At 35.3% G+C, this 15,857-nt stretch overlaps 1 protein-coding gene across 2 annotated transcripts in view; it reads left to right on the forward strand.

Annotated features, from left to right (window-relative positions):
- LOC133652319 (versican core protein-like) overlaps positions 1–15,588 on the forward strand; it is a 57,319-nt gene extending 41,731 nt beyond the window's left edge. For both annotated transcript variants that reach the window (XM_062050927.1, XM_062050926.1), the window contains 7 exons: positions 52–165; positions 262–375; positions 3,361–3,519; positions 3,621–3,703; positions 9,243–9,387; positions 13,416–13,598; positions 13,670–15,588. In XM_062050927.1, the coding sequence (XP_061906911.1) occupies positions 52–165; positions 262–375; positions 3,361–3,519; positions 3,621–3,703; positions 9,243–9,387; positions 13,416–13,598; positions 13,670–13,827 (956 nt within the window). In that variant the 3' untranslated portion in view covers positions 13,828–15,588. The remainder of the gene's footprint in view (positions 1–51; positions 166–261; positions 376–3,360; positions 3,520–3,620; positions 3,704–9,242; positions 9,388–13,415; positions 13,599–13,669) is intronic.
- The last annotated feature ends 269 nt before the right edge of the window (positions 15,589–15,857 follow it).

The raw sequence follows: 15,857 nt of genomic DNA on the forward strand, positions 1-15,857 counted from the left end.
ATAAAAGATGTATGTTTTCTCAATTTATTTCTGGTTTTCTTTTCTGCACAGGAGTTAACTCTTGTACTGTAAACAAGTGTCTGAATGGTGGCTCTTGCCACATGAGCGGCCACATTCCTGCATGTAGCTGTGCACCTGGTTTTGGCGGTGATCATTGTGAAACAGGTAAGACATTTTCTCAGAAAAAGGTCTCCAAAAATACCAATGTAAAAAAAAAAAACTTTTAAAGGGCTTGCAAATAATTCTGTTATTTTGTAATAGATATTGATGAATGCCAGTCCAACCCTTGCCGCAATGGCGGTACATGCGTTGATGGAGTGGCGTGCTTCACATGTGTTTGCTTACCGAGCTACTCAGGACAGTTTTGTGAGGAGGGTAAGTCATAAACTCTCATACAACCATTCATCAAATAAAAATGTCTTTTAACTTAAAATTTGGCCAGAGTATGAATGAATGTAAGCTTAAATTCACATATTAAACATAAACTAAATATTTTTGACATCCAATGGCAGAATGATGTTTATTTTTATTTTGACCCAAGCATATTTTTTTTAGGGTGTCTGCACTTTTGGACAGTTTCTACTCTACGCCCTTCATTTTGCAAAAGATCACTTAACAGTGAATTGCACTCAGACTGTGTACTTTATTAAGCTGCTGTCTTACAAATGCTTGGTTAAACTGCAACCCCCCTAAAAAGCCACCTTTGTGTTTCTCTGTTATTTCATGCACTGAAGCAAACTAACAGAACACTGAGATTGGTGTTGTTGATGTTCAGAAACAAAGGGATCACCAGCTGTGAGCGCAATGTTGCTGTCCAATCTTTGGTCAGATCAACTTTTGACCGACCAGCTAACCTTTGTAACCACTCAGGGGAAAAGGGCTGAATTGTTACTGTATTTTGGCTATATATTGTGTTGTGTTTCTCCATTATAGTAGATTATTTAGATATTTTTAACACAAAAATTTTAAATTTCAAAGTCCAATTCTATCACAGGTGTTCAACAATACCCCAAAGCCAAACAGGCCTATAAGTCCTTCATTATTCAAAAGGCATAAAATATTTTGGATTCCTTTTTTTTTTGTTATTTTTTTTTTCTCAAATCTCTTAATCAACTTCAGCACTAAGCACAAATACCAAAAAATACATATATATATATTCGTTAGGCCAGGAAAAAACACGGAGGCTATATGTATGTATTTATATGTATATATATGTATATATATATATATATAAATATATATATATATATATATATATATATATATATATATATATATATATATATATATATATATATATATATATATATATATATATAAAATATATAGACACATAGACACACGCATATACATATATATGTATATATATATACATATATATATACATATGTATTAGGGGTGTGGGAAAAAATCGATTCAAATTCAAATCTCGATTCTCACGTTGTGCGATTCAGAATCGATTCTCATTTTTAAAAAAATCAATTTTTTTTAACCATAACAATGCAATCCAATTCCAAAACCAAACCCGACCCAGCAACACTCAGAACTGCAATAAACAGAGCAATTGAGAGGAGACACAAACACGACACAGAACAAACCCAAAGTAGTGAAACAAAAATGAATATTATCAACAACAGTATCAATATTAGTTACAATTCCAACATAGCAGTGATTAAAAATCCCTCATTGACATTATCATTAGACATTTATAAAAAAAAAAAAAAGAACAATAGTGTCACAGTGGCTTACACTTGCATCACATCTCATAAGCTTGACAATATTTTCACAAAGATAAAGTAAGTCATATTTTTGGTTCATTTAATAGTTAAAACAAATTTACATTATTGCAATCAGTTGATAAAACATTGTCCTTTACAATTATAAAAGCTTTTTACAAAAATCTACTACTCTGCTTGCATGTCAGCAGACTGGGGTAGATCCTGCTGAAATCCTATGTATTGAATGAATAGAGAATCCTTTTGAATCGAGAATCGCGTTGAATCGAAAAAAATCGATTTTGAATCGAATCGTGACCCCAAGAATCGATATTGAATCGAATCGTGGGACACCCAAAAGATTCGCAGCCCCAACATGTATATATATATATATATATATATATATATATATATATATATATATATATATATATATATATATATATATATATATATATATATATATATATATATATATATATATATGTATATATATATACATACACACATATATAAATATATGTGTATATATATATATATATATATATATATATGTGTATATATATATATATATATATATATATAAATATATATATATATTAAAATATATATATATATATATATATATATATATATATATATATATATATATATATATATATATATATATATATATATATATATATATATATATATATATATATATATATACACACTACCGTTCAAAAGTTTGGGGTCACACAAACAATTTTGTGGAATAGCCTTCATTTCTAAGAACAAGAATAGACTGTCGAGTTTCAGATGAAAGTTCTCTTTTTCTGGCCATTTTGAGCGTTTAATTGACCCCACAAATGTGATGCTCCAGAAACTCAATCTGCTCAAAGGAAGGTCAGTTTTGTAGCTTCTGTAACGAGCTAAACTGTTTTCAGATGTGTGAACATGATTGCACAAGGGTTTTCTAATCATCAATTAGCCTTCTGAGCCAATGAGCAAACACATTGTACCATTAGAACACTGGAGTGATAGTTGCTGGAAATGGGCCTCTATACACCTATGTAGATATTGCACCAAAAACCAGACATTTGCAGCTAGAATAGTCATTTACCACATTAGCAATGTATAGAGTGTATTTCTTTAAAGTTAAGACTAGTTTAAAGTTATCTTCATTGAAAAGTACAGTGCTTTTCCTTCAAAAATAAGGACATTTCAATGTGACCCCAAACTTTTGAGCGGTAGTGTATATATAAACCTTTCAGGCCTTTTGATCAAATGATGCCGCATGTGTTTTCAAAACAAAAAATTAAAAAAGTTATTAAAAAAATTCAAACCTGTGACATTTCAAAAGACCTTCAAAAAGGTAAACATGAAAAAAAAGAAAAGAAAATTTAAATAACTAAATGTTTGTTATGCCTTTCTTGTTATGACTTTTATGTCCTGTTTGTGCTTTGAACATAATTACAATTGAATATCGCCAAGGGGTTAAGTGCTTATAGAAACTAGCTCAATGTATTGTATTAAAATACTAATAACAACGAGCCTCGAGGGTGAGAATGTGCAGGTTTTAACACTATGGATATACTGGTTAGAAATAACTAATACAGTATTCCTGTGTTCCTAAATCTCTTTTTGTCTCCTGTCTTTGCAGACACAGAGGTGTGTGAATATGGCTGGCACAAGTTTCATGGCCAGTGCTACAAGTATTTCCCCAGCAGGAAGGAGTGGGACTCAGCAGAGCGAGAGTGTCGCATGCATGGAGCTCACCTGACCAGCATCCTCTCCAATGAGGAGCAACAGTTTGTCAACCGTACGATTACCCACCATTCCATTCCTTCTTCTTCCCCATCTCTGCATGTGTAGTCCTAATAAGGGCAAGACATGTAATCTGCTGTCTATTCTGGTTGCTAGGTCTTGGCCAGGACTACCAGTGGATTGGTCTGAATGATAAGATGTTTGACGGTGACTTCCGATGGACCGATGGCAGCCCTATGGTAAGAAAAGTTGCTCTCCCACGCCACTTTTTTGTTTGAAACGTGGCAGAGCGGCAGTCTAAATATTTGGACTTGGTGTCAATGACAGATGCGCTCATGAGGGGAAGAACAGCCTTTATTGCAGCACTGTGGAAGATGTTCCCGGTGTATCTGAGAGTGTGTACAGTGTGTAAAAGCAGTGTTGGGGATCCCTGTCACTGGACAGGAAAGTGACTAATTGCCACGTGCATTCGTGTCGTACGGAGTGATGCACTCACTTCAAAGATTATTCCGCAGACAGGAGAGGCAGCCTGAGGGTTTAAAGATAAGCCACCTATTGAGGGTCTTTCTCAGCTGAGGGGCGATGAGGGTGTGAGTGACACTTGGGGAGGGGAGGCAGTAAGGCAGGCGCAGACAGGTATACTATGGTATAGTAGTCACCCTCCCCTCTAAAATAAAAATAAAAACAAGTCGTGCCTGGAAGGGGGCCACTCGGCAGGAAGACAACACAGATGGACAGCACCTGTGCCTGCCTGCAGAAAGACAGAAAGAGACACAATAGTCTGGGGGGTCTGAGTGGGTGGTCACCCTCAGCTAACGGATTTTTATTCTGCTAAAACTACTCACTTTTGTTTATTTTCCGCAGATATGGTTCAGAATCATAACAAACACCATATATGTATATATATATATATATATATATATATATATATATATATATATATATATATATATATATATATATATATATATATATATATATATATACAGTATATAAAAATATGTATACATCTATATGTATATATATATATATATACCGTATATACATATATATATATACCATGTATATATATATATACATATATATATATATATATATATATATATATATATATATATATATATATATATATATATATATATATATATATATATATATATATATATATGTATATATATATATATATATGTATATATTAGACATATGTATTATATGTATGTATACATATATATATATATATATATATATATATATATATATATATATATATATATATATATATATATACATATATACACATATATATGTATATATATATATATATATATATATATAAATGCTAAAATAAATAAATGGGTTATACTTGTATAGCGCTTTTCTACCTTCAAGGTACTCAAAGCGCTTTGACAGTATTTCCACATTTACCCATTCACACACACATTCACACACTGATGGCGGGAGCTGCCATGCAAGGCGCTAACCAGCAGCCATCAGAGGCAAAGGGTGAAGTGTCTTGCCCAAGGACACAACGGACGTGACTAGGAAGGTAGAAGGTGGGAATTGAACCCCAGTAACCAGCAACACTCCGATTGCTGGCACAGCCACTCTACCAACTATATATATATATATATACAAACATATATATGTATACATATATGTACATATATACATATACACATACAGTATATACATACACATTTATATATATATATATATATATATATATATATATATATATATATATATATATATATATATATATATATATATATATATATATATATATATATATATATATATATATATATATATATATATATATATATATATATATATACATACAGTATATATGTGGATTTAGTACGCAGTAGACTAGTGGCTAGTGTGTACCTGAAGTTTACCAGAAAAGACAATAACACAACATTGAAACATATAGGATATGCATGCAAAATATTATGCATAAAAAAGGTACCACAATACTATCCATTGAAACAGATAATATATAAATGAGAAAATAGAAAGAACAACAACACAGACTTCAGTGTAGTATACATTTAAGAATTATTTAACTTCATTAATTCACAAGGCAGCCTACTGTATTTCACTTGATTTTTTTTCACTTTCTTATAATCAGACAAGTTAGATATTTAATAGATAGTTTTTTTTATACATGTTTTGTCTCTCTTCTTCAGAATGGTCCTTTTTTCGGGGGGGGGGGGGGGACTAAATCTGTTATATAGAAAAATGTGTCTAAATATTAAAAACTGAACTCATATTCAAAATAAAATACATAATGAACATATTAAACCTACACAATATGTATCTTCATTTGATGTATTGAAATAATATGCGGAGTATTAAGGCCAGAATGAAAATGAAACAACCAACCTGAATGTAATCGGAAATTCCCGTGAAATTAATAAAAAGTAAAATAGATTTCTTTACAAACAATATCAAAAGTCATATTTGATTAGGGTGTCAAAAAACAAGTTAACCTATGCGACTAATCCCAAAAAAATTATTGCATTAATCTAAATAATTTATTAAATGCAGATTAATAATGCAGTTTATTTTGACTGCACAGCACATGATCCTTATTTGGTCAGTGATCAGGTCAGTTCATAAAACAGTAAGTACAAAGACGAGTGAGGAGACTCTGACTCTTGTGCTTGATGGCAAATTTCACTTCTAAACACACCCAGATGGAATTTTAGATTAAAACTGTTTGCAGGTTTTGAGCAAATAAATCACCTGCATTAAATTAAAACATTCCAAAAATGTTACTGCATGACATTCTTTCTAACAATAAAATTGCATTTGTGTCCAAATGTTGAGTTCTTTTTTAAATTACTCTAAATTATGCAAGTGAGTAACAACCTTTGATTAATCAGAATTAATCCAAATTCAAAAGTGTGATAAGCAAATATTTAAAATATAATCGTTCGACAGGACACATTTTTTGTCATATCTCTGATAGCTGAAATGAAAGAAAATTATTTTATGCTACTTATTTGTTTGTATCCCAAGTATTTTAATGAGTGTCTTATAAAGGCTTTGCAGTCTTTTGACAGTCTTCCTTATTAATAACCAAATAAAAGTCACAGTTAGTGCAATTTCTGGTTTTATTGTTATTTCCTTTTTCCCATCACGAGTACAGTACATGGTCATCTGTATAGTTGTGCTAGGACACATTGTAACTCTGGCTGGTCTAGTGGCAGTATGTACAGTTTGAACCATAGGGATCCCGGGGATTGACCCTTGAGGAACCCCACAAGTCATAACCAAAAAGTAATTAATTCTATCATTTCTTTGTGTCACAAATGATGATGGTTGTACTTTCTAGGATTTTTTTGGTTGAAGTCTAAACTGTAACCCTTTAGGCCAGACCTGGGCAAATTAAGGCCCGTTAAACTTTTCAATCTGGCCCGCCAGACATTCCCAAATAATTTTTTTAGATCTTTAAGATGGAAACTGTCGCTGCCATTATGATGTGCAGTGATGTTTTCAAATGACCGTAAGTCTTGGACTATACAAAGTATTTCAATGGTTGGAATCTGCGCTTTTGCATGAAACACTAGTTACTATGGTGATATAATTAGTTACTATGGTGATCTAATTAGTTACTATGGTAATCTAAGTCACAGTAGCTCAGACGAGGCACCAAGCAGTGTGAGTGGGAGCGTTTCCACCGAGTGTTTCCAGAGCGGCCAGCCTGAAATGCGGGTGTCAGGGACAGACGCGGAAGGACATTTTTACAACAAAGTTCTAAAGCTTAGTGATGTATCAGATATATCAGATTGTAGGTGGGTTTTTTTTTACCCTCCACGTTAATATTTCACTGTTTGTTGCATTTCGTTTGATTTTAGAATATGTCAATCAAGAGGGGGTGTGACATTCATATGTTGTCAATATTAATGGTAAATGGTAAATGGGTTAAACTTGTATAGCGCTTTTCTACCTTCAAAGTTCTCAAAGCGCTTTGACACTATTTCCACATTCACACACACATTCACACACTGATGGCGGGAGCTGCCATGCAAGGCGCTAACCAGTACCCATCAGGAGCAAGGGTGAAGTGTCTTGCCCAAGGACACAACGGACGTGACTAGGATGGTAGAAGGTGGGGATTGAACCACAGTAACCAGCAACCCTCCGATTGCTGGCACGGCCACTCTACCAACTTCGCCACGTGTTTTATCGTTCATAGTTAATATTGTAAATCCCCCATTCTTTATTTTCATGTACATTGTGGGTGTCTCATTCATCCATCCATCCATCCATCCATTTTCTACCGCTTATTCCCTTCGGGGTCGCGGGGGGCGCTGGAGCCTATCTCAGCTACAATCGGGCGGAAGGCGGGGTACACCCTGGACAAGTCGCCACCTCATCGCAGGGCCAACACAGACAGACAGACAACATTCACATTCACACACTAGGGCCAATTTTAGTGTTGCCAATCAACCTATCCCCAGGTGCATGCCTTTGGAGGTGGGAGGAAGCCGTAGTACCCGGAGGGAACCCACGCAGTCACGGGGAGAACATGCAAACTCCACACAGAAAGATCCCGAGGCCGGGATTGAACTCACGACTACTCAGGACCTTTGTATTGTGAGGCAGACGCACTAACCCCTCTACCACCGTGCTGCCGGTGTCTCATTCAGTAAAAAAAAAAAAAAAATCCATTCTGTTTTTTCAGGCGGTCTGTCATAACATTTTTAGAATTCAATCAGACATTATTGTGAGTTTTTGTATTAGTGTTCCTAAACATAGATATACCGGTCCCCAGACACATTTTTTTCTCTAAATTTGGCCCCCGAGTCAAAATAATTGCCCAGGCCTGCTGTAGGGTCTGAATAATCATACAGTAACCGTTCAATTTTTTAGTTTAATTTAAATTATGCTTGGGAATAATAACCTGTGATTATTCATGATTAACTCATTACAATGAAATAAACATTACAAGCACAATGTTTTGATTAAATAAAAGTGTTATTGTGTGAGAATTATAATCCAATTGTTTAGATTTAACACTTTTTAGACTTTTATTTTGGATTTATTTTCTACATAAATACAACAAATATTTATTTTAAAAGTTTTTCCCTCTAATACTCACTAATTTTATTACCTATTCTGTGTTATGTGTTTCATGTTGCACGAACGATTGCACCAAGAAAAATTCCTAGTTTGTGAACCCGTTCTCAAACAATGATTCTGATTCTGATTAAGGTGTTTTTTCTTTTGTATTATTATTTTTGAGGAAAATGCTGACCTGCAGTGCAGTCGATTACATTTGTTAGCTTAAGAAGTGCGGCGAGCAGGAAGTGGCTGTGTTTGTTAAGCATAATGACAGAGTAGGACAGCCTCGGGGACATGTTGCAGAAACCGGGGGATGGGCTTTGAGGGTGTGGAGGGGTCACGTCTTTGAAGCGTCCCACAATGTGCTGAAAGGCTGCAGGTCGCATCACGTGCACACGGGATGGCCTGCAGCCCTCCAGCTGTGTGGGCGCTGTTCCAATGTGCACAAGTTGCACTTGTAACGCTGAGTGTGCACAAATGTGTTGATGATGTCAGTGCTTTTTTGCATGAATACCAAAGTGCATGCTCGAAAAACCCACTGTTGTTAAAAAAAAAAAATCCATGTTATTGTGACTCCAGCTGTTTCTCTGGCTTCTAACCACACAGCTGCGCCCTCTTCTGGGCCAATGGGGAGATCGCAGCTCAATGACGACCATGTTCTGCATTGCGTCTCATTCTCCCTTATTGCGTCTTTAATTGCAGCATTACGAAAACTGGAGGCCCCAGCAGCCTGACAGCTTCTTCTCTTCAGGAGAGGACTGTGTCGTGATGATCTGGCACGAGGACGGCCAGTGGAATGACGTGCCGTGCAACTACCACCTCACCTTCACTTGCAAGAAGGGCACAGGTGAGGCAGAAAAAGCCTAGTCAGCAATATTACGGAGAAGTCGTGGATGATAATGACAATGATGAAAAGGTTCCAAGTGGTCTTGCTTCACAGTCACATTTATAACGCATTTTTTGAGATGTTCCCAGATGGCAAATGAAACCACACCCCACCCTACCTGAAAGCATCGTAATTTTTCTTCAGAAAATGTACACTGTTTGAATATGTATCTTCAAAAGGTACGCCATTGCTATTTCTTTTTTTTCAGACACGGTCGTGAATAAACTTCATTAACGTTTTATAGATTCACCTGGTCACATCATTAGGGACACATGCACACTCTCCGATCAATACAAACTAGAGTATGTCTCGATACCAGTATGTTGGTACCGGGATTGGTAATTTAAGTTTTCATGTGTCCAGGGACGTAGTTCCTGAGTTTATGAATATAATATGATTTTTTTTTTTAAAAGGACAAAAGATTTTGTGACTATAAATAATATCGATGTAATCACAGTATTATCGACTAGATACCATCTTGTACTTGGTATCATTACAGTGGATGTCAGGTGTAGATCCACCCATGGCATTTGTTTACATTGTGACGCCGGTGAGCTATTGTATACTCCTACAGTGTGAAGCATGTTTAGCTATTCCTCGTCCTGCAGGGATGATACTTGTAAGAAACTTACTTTACTTGTCGCCATGGAGACGAGGATTAGTGATTTAGAAGTAACTAAAACACTGCCGACGGCTGATGGACGTTAGCCGCTAACTAGCTAGACATGTCTTAAAGCAGTGGTTCTCAACCTTTTTTCAGTGATGTACCCCCTGTGAATTTTTTTTAAATTCAAGTACCCCCTAATCAGAGCAAAACATTTTTGGTTGAAAAAAAGAGATAAAGAAGTAAAATACAGCACTATGTCATCAGTTTCTGATTCAGTAAATTGTATAACAGTGCAAAATATTGCTAATTTGTAGTGGTCTTTCTTGAACTATTTGGAAAAAAATATATAAAAATAACTAAAAACTTGTTAAAAAATAAACAAGTGATTCAATTATAAATAAAGATTTCTACACATAGAAGTAATCATAAACTTAAAGTGCCCTCTTCGGGGATTGTAATAGAGATCCATCTGGATTCATGAACTTAATTCTAAACATTTCTTCACAAAAAAAGAAATCTTTAACATCAATATTTATGGAACATGTCCACAAAAAATCTAGCTGTCAACACTGAATATTGCATTGTTGCATTGTAATAAATGGAATAGCCTACTTGATTTGATGTTCAGTTTATGAACTTACATTCATATTTTGTTGAAGTATTATTCAATAAATATATTTATAAAGGATTTTTGAATTGTTGCTATTTTTACAATATTTAAAAACAATCTCACGTACCCCTTGGCATACCTTCAAGTACCCCCAGGGGTACGCGTACCCCCATTTGAGAACCACTGACTTAAAGCACCTCTTCCTGAGGCTGTTTCAGTGTTATAACTTCACCTTTATCTTTAGTTTTTAGGCCAAAATGCGTCCATTCTCCCTTTTCTGTCTACACACTGTGTCTGCTTGTAAGTACTCCATGATTGTGCGCTGCCGAACATGCTCCTCTGCTCGTAAAACCAGCAATGTCATGACGTGACGATGCGCCGTCATGCCCGTTAAAGAAATAAATATAGCGAAGGGGCACTTTTCAAACAGAGTATAGTACCGTTTTTGATTCATTAGAACCGCAATACTATACTAGTACCGGTATACCGTACAACTCGAATACAGACTCTGTATTATTAAAAGCTGATTTTACCAGAATTTCGGTAGTAATGTGTGCATGCTAAGATTAGATGAAAATAATACTTCATCCTATCCTCTCTTGTGTTTTCTCAAACTCCGTAGCCCCTCCCCCTCTGTCTTGTAGCTTTTTTCACCCCCCGCTGTGACATCACAATGTCGCCAGACTTAAAAACCCTGCAAACAGAGGCATCCAAAACTGCGTGCGAGCTCACACCCAAATGCATGAAGCTTATGATCTAAGGCTTTGACGTTGTCTCACACGAGCATCCGGCATCAATAAGTCAGAATAGACGGAAATCATCAGCGGTCCCTTTTAACTGTAATGAAAGAAAATTATTTTATTTTTGGTTTCCTAAGTATTTTAATGAGTGTCCTATAAAGGCTTTGCAGTCTTTCGGCAGTATTTCTTATTAAAAAACAAAGTAAAATTTTCAGTAAGTGTAATTTCTGGTTCTATGTTTATTGTATTGTTTCCCATCATGGCTACATTTTTGTGGCGGCATCATAACCAGTGTATAGGAAATTCCATCCGTCCATTCATTTTCTACCGCTTGTCCCTTTCGGGGTCGCGGGGGGGTGCTGGAGCCTATCTCAGCTGCATTCGGGTGGAAGGCGAGGTACACCCTGGACAAGTCGCCCCCTCATCGCAGGGCCAACACAGATAGACAGATAGAAAATTATTTTTAAAAAAGTCATGAAATATAGTTACTCATTAATTTGCCTGAACATTTTTGAATTGTGGACATAATTACTCTTTAATAAATACAATTGATTAATGCATACATTTCATCAAAACCTTTAAACATCTGGCAAATGGAATTGAAATGATTCTGCAGCTCTGTTGAATATTCTCACTTCTCACTAGACTGTTTTAGTGTGTGTTAATGACAAGATTGAATGTGCTTCGACGGCTGTAGTCTCCTTGTCCACAAACGGGGTATTATAGGATTGGATTATTATTAGATCATTTAATTATTATTATATTGATTGATCATTATTCCGCCAAAGTAGTAGTGTGTACTTACAAAATCCAAAACCAGTGAAGTTGGCACGTTATGTAAATCGTAAATAAAAACAGAATACAATGATTTGCAAATCCTTTTCAACTTATATTCAATGAATAGACTGCAAAGACAAGATATATAATGTTCAAACTGAGAAACTTCATTTTTTATTGCAAATAATCATTAACTTAGAATTTAATGGCAGCAACACATTGCTAAAAAGTTGGCACAGGGGCATTTTTACCACTGTGTTACATGGCCTTTCCTTTTTACAACACTCAGTAAACGTTTGGGAACTGAGGAGACACATTTTTGAAGCTTTTCAGGTGGAATTTGAATGATTTCTCCAGATTCTCTAAACCTTTTGATGATATAACAGACCGTAGATGGTGAAATCCCTAAATTCCTTGCAATAGCTCGTTGAGAAATGTTGTTCTTAAACTGTTCGACACGCATTTGTTCACAAAGTGGTGACCCTCGCCCCATCCTTGTTTGTGAATGAGTGAGCATTTCATGGAAGCTGCTTTGATACCCAATCCTGGCACCCACCTGTTCCCAATTAGCCTGTTCACCTGTGGGATGTTACAAATACGTGTTTGATGAGCATTCCTCAACTTTCTCAGTCTTTTTTGTCACTTGTGCCAGCTTTTTTGAAACATGTTGCAGGCATCAAATTCCAAATGAGCTAATATTTGCAAAAAATAACGTTTACCAATTCAATTGAATATAGGTTGAAAATGATTTGCAAATCATTGTATTCTGTTTTTATTTACGATTTACACAGGGTGCCAACTTCACTGGTTTTGGGTTTTGTACATGCTGTGTGTTGTTTGCTGTGTGATGTTGCCTCCTTCTATTTGATAGAACTTGAAATATTTTTAGCGGAATTTTTTTTTTTTCTGAAACGGTCATTGCTCAAATAATAATAAAACATTATAAAATAATAATCAATAAATGCTGTGTCATATATCAAAACCCATTAGGGGAGGATTAATAACATTAAGAGTAATTTTTATTCTTAAATTAATTGAAAATAGAGCTCCAGTAAAAAGGGATTTGTTGAACAATCGGGGTCCCGGCATTGACCCCTGTTGAACCCTGCAGGTCATAACCAAAAATGTATTCATTCTATCATTTTTTGTGTCACAAGTGATGATGTCTTGAATTTTTTTTTGGTCTGAGTAATAATACAATAATTATTTAGCTGTGCCGATTTATGTTAAGTTAATTGTTGCTTATGTTCCTCAGTGGCATGCAGCCAGCCTCCAGTAGTGGAGAACGCACAGACCTTTGGTTCACAACGTGACCGCTACGAGGTCAACTCCCTGGTGAGGTACCAGTGCCGGACAGGTTACATTCAGAAGCACCCTCCGACGATCCGTTGCCGCGGCGACGGGCACTGGGACGCCCCTAAAATATCCTGCATTAACCGTAAGTCGAGCGAGGATTCAGCAGAGATAACGCCGCATTTTGGAGCTAACGTCTTCCGTCTCCCCTTGCAGCGTCCAACTATCAGAGAAGCTTCATGAGAAAGCATCAACACAAACGTCTTTACAGCGTCAACAACTTCAACCAGAGGCCAGAACAGGCCTTCTCGCTCTATCACCAGCGCTACAGAGCCAGGAGAGATACGAGTGAACACAAGCGGAGGAGGCTGTGATTCCCACTGCACAGTTGGTGCTTCTGGAACACAAGAGATTACAAACAATCCAAGAGGACCTGCATTCTGGATTTTTTTCAAGTGCCTTTTAAAGAAGATGACTTCTTGCAATCAAGAGACGCTGTTTTCTAAAGACGACGTGGAGAAATACTTTCAGCTGGCTACTGGAAATACCAACAAGTACAAATATTTTTGTTGTTGTTTTTAAATTGTGCTGGCAGTTACATAACACATTTGTATTCCGGCTGTGCTGTTTTAAAAATCACCATAAGTGTTCCTTATTCTGAGAAGATGAAAAGCAGATGGGAATTTATAGCGCTTATGTTATGTCAATGACACGTTTAGCAAAGATGGATGCATCGGTGATGATCATACCAAATAAAAGAGAGTCAGATCCTTTTAAAGTTTTTATTTTGAACCAAACTTTTAGCCGAGGCAGCTCAGAAAAGTGCCAACCTGAACTCCAATCGTCGTGTTTTTTTAATGGAAATATTTTTATAGAGAGGATAAATGCAACTTTTATTATTATTATTATTTTTTTTTTTCAAATTTTCTTGTAATCAGACCATATTTTCGGTATATTATGTTGAATTAAATTTTTTTCCATCAAACATACCGAAAATATGGTTTGTATATTAGGTGGAATTTTTAAGAATTCCATCTGAAGTACCGAAAATATGGTCTGATTACAAGAACATTTGAAAAAGTATATGAATAAGAAGACATAATGAACCTTTTTGAGCAACTTTTATTATTTTTACATTTTTTATTTTTAAAATGCTCTGTAATCAGACCATATTTTCATTATATTAGAAGGAATTTTTAAAAATTCCATCTAATATATCGAAAATATGGTCTGTATTATATTAGATGGAATTTTTAAGAATTCCATCTAATATACTGAAAATATGGTCTGATTACAAGAACATTTGAAAAAGTACATGAATAAGAAGACATAATGAATCTTTTTGAGCAACTTTTATTTTTATTTTTTTTAAGTACGGTACCGTGCATACCAGATGGAGATGCACAGCACAATAAATGCACTGAAACCCATCAGTGCACATCTTTTTTTTTTTTTTTTTTTTGCCATGACATGTTTACAATAACCATAATGCTGTTCATGTTCATACACCAGAGTCTTGCTCTCATCTGCTGCTTTTGAGCGACACTTTGTGACGTCTGTTACCGAGAGAATGTATTTTGTGAAGCGCTCCCAAAGACTTGAACGTGACATCCGTTTAAGCACAGATGCATGTAATTTATTTCACTTTTCAACTCTTTAAACGTTTCTTCTCCACTCACAGGCTATTCCATCATTTCACTCTTCAGTGCTTTTCATCTGTTCATACTTTCATGTACATTCAGACTGAAAATATGTCAAAGGACCAAATAATAGAGAGAGCCTGTTCAGCTGCAATAATGTTGCGTACCAAAGACATGATAATGTACAGTTATGTGGTTTTGTTTAACAGAAACATTTGTTTTTGTCTGCCTGTGAATGTCTCAGCCTTAATGTGCACATACAATTCTCTTTTATTTTCTATTTATAACATTTTTGTTTTTTGTGTCACACTGTGAATGTCTGGGATGTGTTTTTGTTTTTAAAAAGAGGTCGCCTTGTTTCCCTCCTGCTTTAACTCACCAAAGAAATAAAAATAAAAAAATGATTATGATATAAAAATGCATTTTATTTCTTAAAATGACAAGGATGAAGGAAAATAATCAATTGTGGGCCTCGAGCGGGTGCAATGTTGTGCTTTTAACAGCAGGTAGCGCCACTCGTCAAGCTTTGAAGCTTTTTTTTCACCCCTATTCCTGACAGAATATACTACTGTATATATATACACACATATTATATTTACTTATACATACAAATACATAACTGTTTTAATATTGCACAGTATAGAGTATACATATGTTGCATTCATTGCATTTACAAAATAATGTATGTAAAAGTTAGTAGAGCCTCTACAGCAAGGGTTCTTAACCTTTTTGCCCTCAGGGCCCAACTTTTCCACTACAGAGGG

This window comes from Entelurus aequoreus, linkage group LG06 (genome assembly GCF_033978785.1).
Source record: "Entelurus aequoreus isolate RoL-2023_Sb linkage group LG06, RoL_Eaeq_v1.1, whole genome shotgun sequence".
In the NCBI taxonomy this organism is placed as follows: Eukaryota; Metazoa; Chordata; class Actinopteri; order Syngnathiformes; family Syngnathidae; genus Entelurus; species Entelurus aequoreus.